We start from the raw sequence: 15,667 nt of genomic DNA on the forward strand, positions 1-15,667 counted from the left end.
TCAATTATCTGGCAGATCATATAAGAGCAATTGTATCGGATTAGTTTTAGGGAAGATCTTAAACTTGATGATTATCAAAGATCATTAAAATGTTAAACATGTGGGAGAAATTAACCTAACAACATATAGTGACAGTTTTGTTTCATGTAACAGATATTAATGAATGTCAAGAATCCAGCCCCTGTCACCACCGCTGTTTCAATGCCATTGGAAGTTTTCACTGTGGATGTGAACCTGGGTATCAGCTCAAAGGCAGAAAATGCCTGGGTAAGAAAACACTTTACATTCAAAGCAATGACATCTTTGTAACTTCTTTTTTATTTATTTTTTATTTTTAGAGGAAGATTAGCTCTAAGCTAACATCTGCTGCCAGTCCTCCTCTTTTTGCTGAGGAAGACTGGCCCTGAGCTAACATCCATGCCCATCTTCCTCTACTTTATATGTGAGACGCCTGCCACAGCATGGCTTGATAAGCAGTGTGTAGAACCACACCCCGGATCCGAACCAGTGAACCCTGGGCTGCCAAAGCAGAGCGTGCAAACTTAACTGCTGTGCCGTCAGACCAGCCCCCGTCTTTGTGACTTCTTAATGGTGTCTAATCTAATCCATGTGCTGTGTCCTGGGCTGGATTCAAATAGAGGACACCCACCATCCATCACATATGTAATCCATGCAAAAACAAAATGGAAGCAAATACTTTACTTTATAGGCTTAATTTTCTAACGACATAACCACTTTTTTAACATTTCCCCTGTTATATTTGCCAAATTTTTTCACAAAAGCATAATATATAAAGTTATGTGTAATATGTATGTAAGTTTAATGTTTCAAGGAGGAGGAGGTGGTTGGTATGGCTACCAGCTCTGTGAAGAAATACTTTGTTTTTTGTTTGTATTATTCTGTTGTAAAATAAAATGTGTTACAGGGATGACCATGTGGCCCACTGTTTAAAGTTCCATGTGCTCTGCTTAGCGGCCCAGGTTCATGGGTTCGGATCCTGGCACGGACCCACTCTACTCATCAGCCTCGCTGTGGAGGCATCCCACATACAAAATAGAGGAGGATTGGCACAGATGTTAGCTCAGGGCTAATCTTCCTCAAGCAAAAAAGAAGAGGAAGATTGGCAACAGATGTTAGCTCAGGGTAAATCTTCCTCAACAAATAAAATAAAATGTGTTACAGACCTTGGTGGGTTTAAACACTTTAACTTTACGCAATGATTATATAATCAACATCTATATTAGTTTATAATATCCTTAAAATACAAAGGTATAATTTCTATGGAAAAATGGAGTAAATGATTTTCTCATTCTGCATTGCCCTTGTTCTTTTATCAAGATGTGAATGAGTGTAGACAGAGTGTGTGCAGACCAGATCAGCACTGCAAGAACACCCGCGGTGGCTACAAGTGCATTGATCTTTGTCCAAACGGAATGACCAAGGCAGAAAATGGAACCTGCATTGGTGAGTGTCTGGCTCTTTTGATGACTGAGATCCATTTACCATCAACAAGCCAAATAAGGCATCCAGTTTTTAAATTAGTAATTAGAATACATTTAATCTAACAAAGAAATCTTTCTTTTTCCATGGGTTTTTTAACTCCCAACTTTTAGTATGTGGTTGAACTCTGGAGTTCCAAAGTTGGCTGTACCGGGAAATGGAAGCTCACCATGGAGACCTATGACCATTTTGAGCTCCCATCAGTTATGTATTGGGTTTACACAGTTTACTATCCCCATAAATTAATATTGCATCACATTATTTCTAATATGAAATTTAGCGTATGTTTAGAATTCCATGAGGGGGTGATAAAAAATTATGTTTGTAGAGATTTATTAAAAGTTCAAAATATAATTACTTTAGGACTAAGTATTCTTTAAATGTCACATCAGTGACCAGACAATATAGGAAATTATATTTCTCCCAAGTCTATTCTTTGTGTGCCTACTCTGTACTAGCCTGCAGTAGTTAGCAGAACTAGGAATTTCAGGATTTACAAAAATGAAACAGATACCATTTCTGCTCTCATGTACTTACAATCTACTGGGATAGGTTGGCCAACCAAAAGAAAACAAATAATAATACAAGACAGACTGAAACTCCATAAAAGAGGTACAGATAAAATTGAGAGTGATATCTCGTAGGAATGACTATCAGAGGTGTCATGGAAGTGATCACATTTAACTCACATTTAGCCTTGAACGGAATGTTAATAGATGGAGGTGGTAGAAAAAAGGAAAGAAAGAAATTCCTGTAGAAAGGAAAAGAGGTGGACTTAGAGATAATGTGTTCAACTTCACCCTTCCTTCTTGACACCTATCTGATTTTGAACATGTCTTAAGATGACGCAGAAATTTGAGGTTAAGTTTCTCATTTTAAAAATGGACTTTTGAAAAATTTCATTCTGAAGTATTTATTCATATAGTTACAATATGTCTTGGATTTGTTTAAAAGAATATATAAGAGGCAGGGGAGAAGGAATATTGATCACTTGTTGAGGTACATGGGGGTTTAGTGAACTTTAAAAAAAATGCTGAGGGAGTTGGAATATCAGATTTCAAAGACTCTTTTCAGCAGCATGTATATAGACAAATATTTTTCTTAACTCCTAAGAATAGTAGCCAACTCAGAGCATCATATGCAGTTATGTGCAACTGTAAATATTTTTAAGAATATTGGCTCGAATTATGTATAAGATGAATTAGAAAAGACATGAGCTGGGGCCCCAGCCCCATGGCGGAGGGATTGAGTTTGTATGCTCCGCTTCGGTGGGCCAGGGTTTCTCTGGTTCAGATCCTGGGCACAGACATGACACTGCTCATAGGCCATGCTGAGGTGGCATCCCACACAGCACAACCGGAAGCACTCACAACTAGAATATACAACTCTGTACTTGGGGGCTTTGGGGAGAAGAAGAAGAAGAAAAAGAAGATTGGCAGCAGATGTTAGCTCAGGTGTCAATCTTTAAAAAATAAAGAAAGAAATGAGATGAGCTAAAAGATCAGAAGACCGTTTAAGAAGCTACATCAAAAATATAGCCAAGTGGAAATGGAAAGTGGGGATATATGTGTTTGAATGAATGAATTAGAATTACCCAATCTTGGAAACTGAAGGGATAACTTAAAGATAACTCTGATGTTTGCAGGCTGGTTGGCTCGGGAAAAAAGAATGCTGTTATCATAAATAAGGGAGTAGTGATAAGACACTGGGGACATGTTGAGTTTGAAGTACTGTGCTGGTAGAACATGGAGATAGAGGTGACCAGCTGGCAGCTAGAAATGTGGGAGTGTAGATGAGAAGCAAGGAGTCCTACTGCCCTAAGTCTACCGAGCTTGCTAGAGTCACTAGCATAAATAAGATGGCCAAGGGAGGAGAGGCTGTAGAGAAGTGGGGAGAAAAAAAAAGGCTGAGGATAAAACTCTTTCCATAGTTGGGAGCAAGAGGAGGAAAAGGAGCCAGTTAATAAGTGGCAGAGCTAGGACTTGAACCCAGGTTTTCTGATTCCAGGTCTCGACCACATGGTGAAAAATACAACCTTTGGCAATTTTCTAAAGAGTGTCCATTTTAAATACAGTGACTTTGGGTTTTGAAAGAGGAAGTGTTATTACTTTTTATTGCCTCCATGTCTGTAGATATTGACGAATGTAAAGATGGGACCCATCAGTGCAGATATAACCAGATATGTGAGAATACAAGAGGCAGCTACCGTTGTGTATGTCCACGAGGTTACCGCTCTCAAGGAGTTGGAAGACCCTGTTTGGGTAAGTTAACAAGAACTCTTATTGAGTAATAAAGCTACTAATATAGTTACCTAGCATTACCAATTCAATTAGGACCACTCTCTATCCTCAAATGCTTTCTTGCTACAGTTAGAAGATTTGTACATTGGTTTAAGTAATTCATAACATAATTTGAATTACTTCTTAGAGACTTCCTATTGAATTCAGTTTACACTGACATTTCAAGTGACAATAATAACCACTTACAGAGAGCTTACTGTACACTATACATGTCAGAGTGAGGTTCTGATATAATTGCCATGACAACTTAATTATGAACCTTGTCTCATTGATTTTCCTTCTATGCACATGACATAAATGTTTGCATATATGCATTTTATTTGTATATGAAGTATACTCTTATGTAATATAAAAGTTTAGGTATAAGGGATTAAAATGTGAACACACAATTTAAGTGAATTGATAATTATTGATATTATTAAGTGAATTGATAATTGATGAAGTTATGGGAAAACTTTATCTACCATATGTTAACTGCTTACTATGTGCCACTCCCTCTTCTAAGAATCTCATTTAATTCCACCACTTGCCTGTTTATTTCCATCTTAGTTATGGATGAATATAAAGTAAGAAGGGTAACAGACAACAGCAAGTATCTATAAGAAGGTAACCGTATGCTTTTAAAAAAATTAATGCAGTTATAATCAAGAAACTGAGCTATCAAATTATATTCCTCCTCAGAATATTTAAGTGCAGCAGAAAAATTGTATGGACGTTTAAATACTGGCTTCTGGTTTGCATGCCATGCTTTTAAGAGGCATATTGGTTGCCTTGGTTGTCTACTTAATTATTTATAGCCAATTTCCCATAAAGACTATGTTCTGTCTCTATGCAGTCCCTGGCACAGTACTTTGCACACAGCAAATGTTTAAAGTAATACTATTATTTTAAAGAAACTCTTTTAAAATAAATTCTTTTTAATAGCAGAAATATATAACATATCACTTTAGCCTTCCATTTAGATATTGTCATTTATATATAATTTAGCATCTTGATCAGTCATAACAGTGACCCAGCAGAATGAAGTGTGTTCATTTGTTCACTAATTTGATCTGAAGTTGAATGTCGGGCTGGGGCATAAATCAATGAAGAAGGTAGGACCATTGCCATTTTAGTTTAACTCCTGCCTACTAGAACAATTTGTAAAGCAAAATTTACTACCTTTATTCTACTTATTGATGTTGTTTTCTTTCATATACCACTGTGGTAATGAATTAAAGAATTTGGTTTTGATCTCTGGTTTTCATTCACTTTTCCAATTTACCAGAAGAATTGTGAGTACATACTCTGTGTTGACCTAGGAATAGAAAGAAAACTAATTTTCTTTAATTTTACAGATTTTGTGAGTTTATATCTTAGTAAGAAATGATTCTGTCTTCATTTTCTTTTTTAAAATTTTTTGTAAAAAAATGTACTTGGCTTGATTAATAATTATTGATTCAAAAGAGACAAAGAAAATAAAAATATTTGTAGTTGTACCAACATTCCTTCATCTGAAACTTGTAATTGCATGAAAGATTAGAGACACTACAGGTCTATATTCTAACTGAATGCAAACTAGAGATGTGATTGCATTCTTCCCTCCACTAACAGAATTAAGGTCTATATTAACTTTGAACTCTAGTTTTTCTGGATTCAAGACCATGTTTTCCCATATGACCCTTTATGTTTCTACTGTACCTGTGAAGCAATCTTTAGGGAGAGTCATAGAATCTTTCTGTATATTTATAACTGAATGATTAAAGCTTTCTCGAAAGTTCACAACAGTTAAGTACTTATTGTATTCCTGGCTTTGGAGGGTAACATAACGTCTTCAGTTTGTTTCACAGACTGATTGTTTATTCCTGTGTTTTGTGTATGTATGTGTGTGTTTTTTTTCTCTTTTCTATGTATCATGGCACACGAGCAGACATTAATGAATGTGAACAAGTGCATAAGCCTTGTGCATATCAGTGCTCCAACACCCCCGGCAGCTTCAAGTGTATCTGTCCACCAGGACAACATTTATTAGGGGACGGGAAATCTTGCGCTGGATTGGAGAGACTGCCAAATTATGGCACTCAGTACCATAGCTATAACCTTGCACGGTTCTCCCCTGTGAGAAACAACTATCAACCTCAGCAGCATTACAGACAGTACTCACATCTCTACAGCGCCTACTCAGAGTATAGAAACAGCAGAACATCTCTCTCCAGGACTAGAAGGACTATTAGGAAAACTTGCCCTGAAGGCTGTGAGGCAAGCCATGACAGATGTGTAGGTAAATGTCAGCCGTGTTACATTTCCTTTCTGTGGGTTCACTTATAGACCAGACTGGAAGCATAGGACAGCACCTGTGACCTTATGGGTTCAGTGAACTACATCCGATCTCAAATCTGGGATGACTCAAAGTTTCAAGGCATTTACTCGGGCACCTAAAACTATTACAAAGTTTATTTAAATAAATGATGTATTTATGCATGTATTGCATGTATTGCATGCATTCTGATAATTTATTGTTTTATATTGAATTTTACTCTTTGTTCATCACACCTAAAAGTGTTACTAAATTCAATGCTATATAGATGCTATATAGACATAAATTTTGGTGGCATCCAGAATATGGTTTTTGTAAAAAGAGAATCTGCCTGTTGCCACAAAATATAATACCATCTGATTATGGCTAGATCTGATTGATGCCAGAGCAGTGGGTTAAAAGTGAAAGCAACTCAATCTAGTTGTTCTGTATGACAGCCAACACTGCATTGACTGTTGTCCCATACTCCCCGTGGAATTTCTCAGTTTGATTAGTTTGTATATATGTGTCACTGAAAAGATAATGTGAGCCAGGACAAAATTAAGTTGCTTCCATCACTCTAAAATGTGTGCTTTCAATATCTTTATCTAAACTCACAAGTCTGTAATTTGTTTGCAAAAGTGAAAAGTAATTTCCAACTCAAGAATTGAGATCTTATTTTCAGTAAAGTTGCAAACATTACCATCTGTCGTTCATTTAATTGAATTTTCTGTGAGTGTTTGCATGTCATTGAGCTATGCACCAAGAAGAATTAGCAAACACAATTTAGCCCCACTATTTGTTAGATGGAAAAGGAAGGCAAGGAAGAAAGGGAGGAGGGAGGCAAGAAGAGAGGGAAAAAAACAAATACTGGTTAAATTGAAAGACTCCTATGCCAACCTCATTTTCTTGCATTTTTCCTAAGTATTCTACACTTTGCTTATTCTCTCCGAAATATGCTTTCTGTTAAACATTTCTTTTAAACTTTAAAAAATTTCTTCTCCTTCTGACTTCAGTTTTTGTGACTTTTTTTACCCTTCTCCAAGCCTTGTTCCTGCATTGTTATCTTCTCACATGTGCTTCCTTAGTCACTCTTAGGTGGACCCAGTTTCTTATATCATCTCTCCGCAGTTGGGCCCTCAAACCCTGTGGATACTTAAACTTCAACCCTTTTTCTTCAGGTCCGCAATTTCCCAGAACTTTTCTGTCTAGATGTCCTGAGGCATATGAAATCTCCGCCCTGGGGCAGCTTCCTAGAATTGTGGACAGTGCTAATTTCTTTTACTCCTTGAACATTAATGCATTCATTAACAACTCTCTACATTTTGTCCCATATGGTCAAACACTATTTAATTACCAAACCTGTGGACTCCACTGTCCTTGCAAGTAGGTCAAACACCGCTCTCAGCCTGCTCCAAACCATTCTGAGAGTTAGTAATTTTTCATCCCCATGATTTTGACCCTACTCTTTGACAGTGAAAACTTTGTACTGTTCTTTGATTGGCAGAATTAACATCTGACATTCTGTCTTTCAAAGTTTCTTCTAAATAGTCATTCCCACTGAAGGGTTTCCATAGCTTATTACCATCCTGCTCTCCACCTTCATCTTAGACAAGCTCTTCCCTCTCCTCTACCTCTCCTCTCTGGCCCCAAAATCTTTGTTTATGCTATGATAAATGAATTAAATTATGCCTCCCTACACCATACACCATCTAGCTGATTTCTTCTAAATCATCTGAAGGTCCAAGTCATTTTAAGAAAGTGTTCCTGATTAGTAACCCAGTTCTCTATCTCTTTATCACTACCTATACCCTGCAATTTCATCATAGCGTCTTATAAATGTTTTCTGTGTCTTTGTGTTTATATTACACTAATATTATGTTTATAAGAATTATCTTCCCCAAACCATCTACTGTTTGAGGCAGCTACTGTTTCGGAGAAAGGACCAATCTTGGAGAATCTAAAATAAACTTCTGTAACTAGTCAATTATTGGATATTTAAGTTTTATTTGGGGAAATTAATAGGCTTAAACATTTAAAAATATTTCTTAAAATATGGTGAGTGTTTCATAGTGTTGGTCCTAATAAAGAAATTTACACTAAGATTGTAGACAGCTTTGGAATTACATAACAAGAACAACTTGCAATAAACACCAAATGCCTTTCATTAACCATCTGGGATAGACAACTTACAAAAGATTCACATTAACACTATGAAATTTTGTTACACTTGAGCTAAATTTTGGCTATTTAAGGAATTGGTTCCTAAGCTTAACAGGAAAAATGAACATTGCTTTGCTTCTTAACACAGAAATCCCACTTGGGGCTACTTTAAAATTCATACTCTGGGAAGTGCAATGTTAACTACTTGGAGTTCAACATCCCTTACATTTCTGTTATTTTAGGCTAAAGCAGATTATATAGGGAAAAAGTAAAAATACATCATACAGTTCTGGAATGAATGCGCTGGTTAACTAAAATGAGGCAGAAACATTGACAAACAAATATTTGATGAGTGTTTATCTTCAACAGATTTTGAATCATTGCAATTATACTCTGAACATATGCAAAATATCCAAAATGAAAAGATCTTTTTGCTGTGGGTCATTTCCCAGTTGTCACCTTATCTTCTCTTTACTTCCCCCCTACAGCACCCCTGCTCCCATTTCATGCCATGTTCTCCTCTTCCTTCTTCCACTGGTTGGTGTGGGCTCAGGGACTGTGAGCAAATTTTAATATTAGTCAAGGCAAAACACAATTGGGACAGAAAATCTGAGGCCTCCCAAATCACATCCCTTATCCTGAAAGCAAATATCAATTAATTTTTAATTATCATCTATTGTCACTCTCCTTTTTATTGCTGTTTTCTTGGCATGGTTTAACAATAGCAGATAGATAGATCTTTATAGCTTATAAAATGCTTTCCCGTATATTGCTGCATTTGAACCTTCCAAGAAACCTGTGAAGCAGAAGAATCCACTGAGATCTCAAGAAGTTAAGTGGCCTGCCCAAGGTGACAGCAATTATATGTATGTAGTTGCCATTAGAACTTTACAACTGTATGAAGTTTGATGAATATTACTATCACAAAAATAACACTTTCATTTGATGATATCTGTGTATGGAAAGCAATGCATGGCTTTTGGAAAGAGAAAGTCAGCTAATATTTAAATAAAATAAAAACTAATATTTTTTTCCCAATTAATCTCAATAGAAACTGTCCTTTAGGTAAATTCTACTATTCTGTCACGAGTTTAGTACTTTGGTGGTTTAGGATCTTATACAAATTTATTTCATCTGTCATTTGGGCCTTACTTAACTAATATAGAAGTGGGCCAGTTTGGGGCTTCAGCTTAAATATGCTTATACACAGGAGAGGTGTTCATATTTTATAATATAGCACGTTTATATTGGACTCCATTGAAAACAGATCCTGATGTCAAACAGCTCCGAGTATTTTAAAACACAAGTATGAAATCACCCAGAAGTTTTTCTATTGAGTATCCACAACTCGTTTACAGTTGGTTCTATCAGAGTTTCTGCCTTTGTTTTGCATGGTTATACACTCTGCTTTCTTTCTGCACAGATATTGATGAATGTGAAAATAGAGACACCTGCCAACATGAGTGTAAAAATACCTTTGGAAGCTATCAGTGTATCTGCCCACCTGGCTATCAACTCATGCTCAATGGAAAGACATGTCAAGGTGAAAAAAATGTGGGGATGTTTATTGCTGCAACTTGACTTGCAACCAACATAGAAGAGTGTGAGAAATTAGATGTTTTCTTTTTTTGAATAATTATCCTCCTCTTCTTTCCCATTTCCATTGGTCAGACTTATCTTTAAACGTGGCTTTTGTAAGTAGGAGAAACATTGAGAAAGCAATTAAGCAAAGGAAAAGAGTTGAGAAACATTTTTGGTGTGATCCTACTAAGAGGAGCCAGAATGACTAAACCAGTTCATACTACATATTTTTAAAACTAAACGGAAATAGACCTCTTCAAACATCTTCTCACAGTTCAGCTAAGATGGAAGAGGGAATGGGAAGAGTTATCAGTCAGTTTACTTCAGTGTTAGGCATTATTTTAGACTTTGACTTAGTGATCAGTAGATAATAGATTAAATGATGCATTCATTCTTTGAGTCCACAGATCATGAGAAACAATCATGTGCTAGCATTGCAGGATGCAAATGGTTTAAACAGATGAATAATATATAGTCTCTTTCCTTTAAGATCTTAGACCTAGTGGAGAATAACATGCAAATAAGTGCATAATCAACATGCAAAGTTATAGGTGTTGCCACAGGGTTTTGGAGAATGTCTAGTGATAGTAGAAAGATAAAAATATCAATCACAATAGTACCCTCTTTACACCAAAGTGTGAAAGGGGCATTGTACTTTGATGAGGTGTATTATATTGTATTGTGTACTTAGATCAAAAAGAATATGAACTTGTATAAATCTTTAAAAATCTTCCAAGAAACCCCCTCAATTTTGTGAACAAAATCTAGGAGTATCATGTAGGTCTTAATAAACCTCTGAATTTTATTAATGTTTGTCATATGCAAACTCTGTCCTTCTCTAAAGTATAACCAAATCTCCAAAAAGAGTGCTTTATCGTAGCAATCAGATTTAGATTGAATTTTCCCTTTCTGTGAGATGCACAAAAGACTTGCTAGGATGCAGCTCATGGAAAATGTTTCTGGGAGGCAAGACCAGGACAGACGATGACTTCACTTGCGTTACCCTGAGCCTCCCCACCCATTCACCCATTCATACTCCCTGAGAGCCGCTATTGTATCCTGTGGGCCAGAGTAGGAAAGTGAACTCAATAATAACCTTGCTCCCAGCCATCAGTCACTAAACATTTATTAAGAACATACCTTATGCAGAACATTTTACTGAAATTTGAAGTACTGAAATGACATATTTGCATTATAGTCTTATGTTTTTCCAAAACAACTATCATCTCATTTTAATCAGCAGTAAAGATTTGTCAAGGACAATAATTTGTGCCCATTTGACACATAATAAAACTAATTCTCAGAGTGATTATGTGAGCCTTAACATCCTAGAACAATTGAGAGCAAGGGTAGGACTTGATGGCAGATCTCCTGAGGTCTGGAATAGTCCTTTGTCTCTCCTTTGATGCTGTGCACTCCAGGATCATTGTCCTGTGCCAGCAGGGTGAGATGAGAGCATTCACACTGTCTGTGTTTTATAACTCTCCCAAGTTCCTCAACCCAAGAATCTTTCTGAAGAGGTGGCAATGCCCACACTAACACTATACTCCCTATAGTGCACCGGGCACCGAGGAAGGAAACAGGGTGGAGACTGAAGCATTTGAATAAACAAGCAGACTGTAAACCCCTTAATCAGATTTGCAAGGGTTATGTTATACGATATTCTTATTAGAGGATTTTTCTTCTTTTCTAAATTATGCCAGTTTGTTTTTTAGTTACCCTTGTCACTCATTCAGTTCAAAACATTTTTCTACTTTCGCTTGTGCTACAGAGAATGGAAACTAATGTGAACAAATCAGAAACAGGTGTCATTTGAAATTCTTGCAATTTAAATAGGCTACATATTTTTGTGATTTTTAAAAAGACATAAGAGAAAACAATTATGCCCTTTAGAGAAGTCTTTACTGTAAAGAATAACTTAGAGTCTTTTTATAGCTTTAGAAAGTGTTTGAAGCGTTTGTGAGAAATAGGAGACTACTTTTCATTCACATGTGCGTTTTTGAAGCTTAATGTGTTAGTGATAGAAATGTCAGGAATAAAAGGGAAATTAAAGTGAATTTGACATTGAACAAGGACAGAGACTCTAGGCAAAAGAGGCAGTCATAAGATTGAAAACTGAAAAACAAAAAACACAACCAATCGTGATGCGCTCAAGAAGTGGAGAGGAGAAACTGAAAGATCCTTATGCTGATTTTAAGCACCGCCAATCTAATTCTGAAAATTTTAAAACGCTATTTTGGCATTGCATCTGAATAAGTGTTCTAATCTATCCAAGTTTCGAAAAAGTGATCCATAATGTTTATCAAAAATCTGAATACTCTATACTTTCCGTAGGACAAATGTTTCAATTATGTTTATCTTAATTTTTTTTAATGTATCTAGAAGCGCTTGGTTAAATGCATTCATATGTTCTAAAGCTATTAATATAAAAGTTTTTCAGCCCATCTTGGTATTCTTTTCTTGTAGCAATAATATTTATGTTATAAAATAACTATACTTTAATTTCTGTCATAATAATCTTCTTATAATCTTTCATAAAAACCAGACATCGCCACATTGTCAGTTAACAGAAAACAGCCCTATTTCTTCATCTTTTCTGGCTTCTTTTTTTAAGACCAGTGAGTCATGAATGAGCAGAGGGAGGAGAATGAAGGTTTCTAGGGTGCTGAATCCTGAGGAGACAGTAAAGCCAGAAGACAAAAGAGGGCCACTTGCCCAAAAGCTCAAACACTTAACAAAAGCTTTTCTATGGGAAATGTACGTTATTGAGGAACTAAGAGCAAACACTTTGTACGTTAGATTCTGACATTTCTTTATAGATTCATATTCAGCCAATGTAAATCTGTGATAAGGTAGCTGCTCTTATTACGCATACAGACCTGTGTCCAGATTCTCGTCTCCATGCCACCATTTTCATGGGCCCCTGCAGCACACTGGCCTCCATGTTTCAGCATGAGTTCACTACAAACATTAGAGCTAAGGTGAAGGTGAAATTTGGACGATGAGTGTGAAGGGAGTGTTTTCATATGAGAGAAAAGAAGATAAGGCTAATTGAATTTTTTCACATTTTCCTGGAGGGCTTTTCACTTTATTCTGAGACAGTCTCATTTTGTCAAGGAGATGAGGTGCTTCTGACAGATAAAATCGTAATTAGAAATTGGTTCACAGAGACAATATGCAAGATTTAACTGAGATAAACACTTGTTTCACACTGTGTTCCATTCCTGTAGGAAAACTTTCCCTAATATAAAACTGATGGAAAGCACATTATGTCATTGTCAGCACATCTAAGTAACCAAAAAGTAGAGTAAGTGATTTACTCTCTGTCATCCTAGCTCAATATCTTTTTACTCTGTGCAAACTATTATTAAATTTAAAGAATTACATTGTCATTTCACTAGAACTTTTGAGACAGAAATGCAAATGGTAATTAATTTAGAAATAAAATTTAACATTTGTTATCCATGATTATTATATTGTCTCTTAGAATTTCTTCTCTTCTTTCTCTTTTTTTATAGCAATATTCCAAGTTACTAAGATTTCACAAAAGCGCTTCACAACTTTAACCCAAGTCCAATATAAATACCATTATGCAGATACCAAGTCACTTACTACTGTGAAATGACATAATAGTTACACATACCCATTACACATACATATACCCACTACTCCAAAGAGAAATTTGAAAACCTTAGACTTCACTCACACTTTTTAAAATTGACCTTTAAAGTTTCTTATCGTGTTTAAAGTAGTTGCAAAGGATGTGAATTCTGGCATTGTTATTTGATGTGCGTGTGCTTTAAATATATTTTCATCAAAACTTTGGGGCTGCAGACTAAACTCACTCAGAGAATGGAGAATGACCACTATATAATTTAAAAGCCTGTACTTATTGTTAAACTAAATAGATTGACTGTCAGAAAAAAGGTTAAGGTGATTTTTCTGTTCCATAAAAGTGTTAGTAGGTGTTCTCATAACAACCAGCTCAATTCTGAAATCTAATTTAAAAGAGAGAGCCGAGCCCATTGGTTTGTAGCCAGGATGAAATAAGGCCTGCCTCCGGCAGTATGTATATCCAATGTTCTCACCTTCATATGTGCCTTGAAGTATTTTATACCCAGGTATCATAGACTTGGGATTAGTGGAAACCCTTCTTTTGTAAAGCAGAGAAAGGATGTAAGAGGGGAGAGGAGAAATGGGAACTCCATGCCACAGGAAGTTCTCAGGTGGATTGATTTTAGGAGAACTTAGGGAAATGAGGATCTGATGGAAATTGATTCCCTGAAGTATTTGCCTTCCCTCGTACTGCTGGAAAGCTTTCATGCACCACCACGGGAATGCAGGCACCACAGTCCGAAGTTATTGCTCTAAAATATGGTCCTGACCTTTGGGATCTCAAAATCCCTTAAAAATTTGGAACTCTACAGACCTTCTTCCCAGAAAATCCATAAATGGATCTCAGTCTCACTCTGTCTTGCTGTCTCTTTGTCTCTATCTCTCTGTCTGTCTCTCTCTCTCACATGCACACACACTCACACACAAAAACATTTTCATTCACAGATCCCTTGATGCTCAAATATGGACCCTAAGATAAGAATATGGCTCTTAGACACTCGTTTTCAGAAAGCTCAAAATAATTTTATTTAGCTCCACCTTGATTTTTGTTGATTTTAGTGATTTAAGTCTGCTTTTATTTAGCAAATGTGTGTAGAAAACAACAAAATAAAGAGCATTTCATTTGCATGTTCCCCCATTACTCTAGAGAGAGCTGTTACCCTGGGGAGAGCATCCCACCACTGTAACAACTGAGGATGGATTCTGCACTGTTCAGATTTGATCAAACTCTGCTTGTGGTTCTTGGGTCACTCATTTGATCCTGTTTTTTCCTTAATTCTGTCTTTCTCTACACCATCTGACTGACCTGTACAGGCTCTCTGTATTTATAACTTGACTCTTTTCATTTCCACCACCCTACCTTCCACTCAACGATTTGAACTTATAAAACAAAATACTAGGGAAGGCTCACTCACATTTTAAAGAGATTCTTCACTTTACAGAAATATTTTTAAATTTTTAGCTTGTTTTTAGTGATTTAAAGTATTATTTGCTTTTCAAAACTCAAATGCACTCTATTTTCCAAATATTAAAAATACCGGAGTGTTCTTAATAGCTTCCCTTCTACTTTTGTAGCTTTTGTTTTTCTATGTCCTTTCACATTTGTTAAAAACAGCAATAGCTTATCCTCAAAGCAATCTGGGAAATAGCACACCGCATATCAGGATCCCCACTTTGTGGCTGAAGAAGTTAAGTGTAGCTACTGAGTTCATTCCTGGGGAAGAGAAGGCCAGCCCTTGACATTCCAGGCAAATGTCCTCAAGGCCTGCTCTGATGGCTTGTTCTGACCCGTGTTGCTAATGCTGCATGTTCCTTGTGCTGTTGCTAGATGTTGATGAATGTCTGGAGCAGAATGTGCGCTGTGGGCCAAACCACATGTGCTTCAACATGAGAGGAAGCTACCAGTGCATCGATACGCCCTGTCCACCCAACTACCAACGGGATCCTGTGTCAGGGTATGTCTCGCCTTCTCTTCCTGGGCATGCTTTTGAAAATCCTTCTTCCTCTCTCTTCTTTACCAACAAACCCTGTCTGTAGTCATGTTTAACTCACAGGAAGTCAATAACCCCAGGAAGATGCGTAGGTACAGCGTGTTCCTTCTCCATGAATGGGCAAGAAATGAGCTCATCCTGCAGCAGCCACTGAAGCCTAAACTATCACTTTTGGCTGCCAAAGCTTCCTGGAGCAGTCTCCCCAGCATGTAATCCGCCATGCGACATCTAGAACTCTGCCT

The 15,667-nt window shown here is 36.7% G+C and overlaps 1 protein-coding gene across 8 annotated transcripts in view; it reads left to right on the forward strand.

Moving 5' to 3' along the window:
* Positions 1 to 15,667, forward strand: part of HMCN1 (hemicentin 1) — a 437,461-nt gene that overhangs the window by 419,086 nt on the left and 2,708 nt on the right. For 3 of the 8 annotated variants that reach the window (XR_011439059.1, XM_001491510.6, XM_023640715.2), the window contains 6 exons: positions 154 to 267; positions 1,339 to 1,464; positions 3,633 to 3,761; positions 5,710 to 6,060; positions 9,662 to 9,781; positions 15,263 to 15,389. Coding sequence is in view for 3 of the 8 variants with exons in the window: in XM_001491510.6 (XP_001491560.3) it covers positions 154 to 267; positions 1,339 to 1,464; positions 3,633 to 3,761; positions 5,710 to 6,060; positions 9,662 to 9,781; positions 15,263 to 15,389 (967 nt within the window). In the remaining 5 variants the exon portion in view is untranslated. Of the gene's footprint in view, positions 1 to 153; positions 268 to 1,338; positions 1,465 to 3,632; positions 3,762 to 5,709; positions 6,061 to 9,661; positions 9,842 to 15,262; positions 15,390 to 15,667 lie in introns of all 8 variants that reach the window. The other 5 variants (XR_011439060.1, XR_011439057.1, XR_011439058.1 and 2 more) reach the window with 3 other exon arrangements.

This window comes from Equus caballus, chromosome 5, assembly GCF_041296265.1.
Source record: "Equus caballus isolate H_3958 breed thoroughbred chromosome 5, TB-T2T, whole genome shotgun sequence".
Classification (NCBI taxonomy): domain Eukaryota; kingdom Metazoa; phylum Chordata; class Mammalia; order Perissodactyla; family Equidae; genus Equus; species Equus caballus.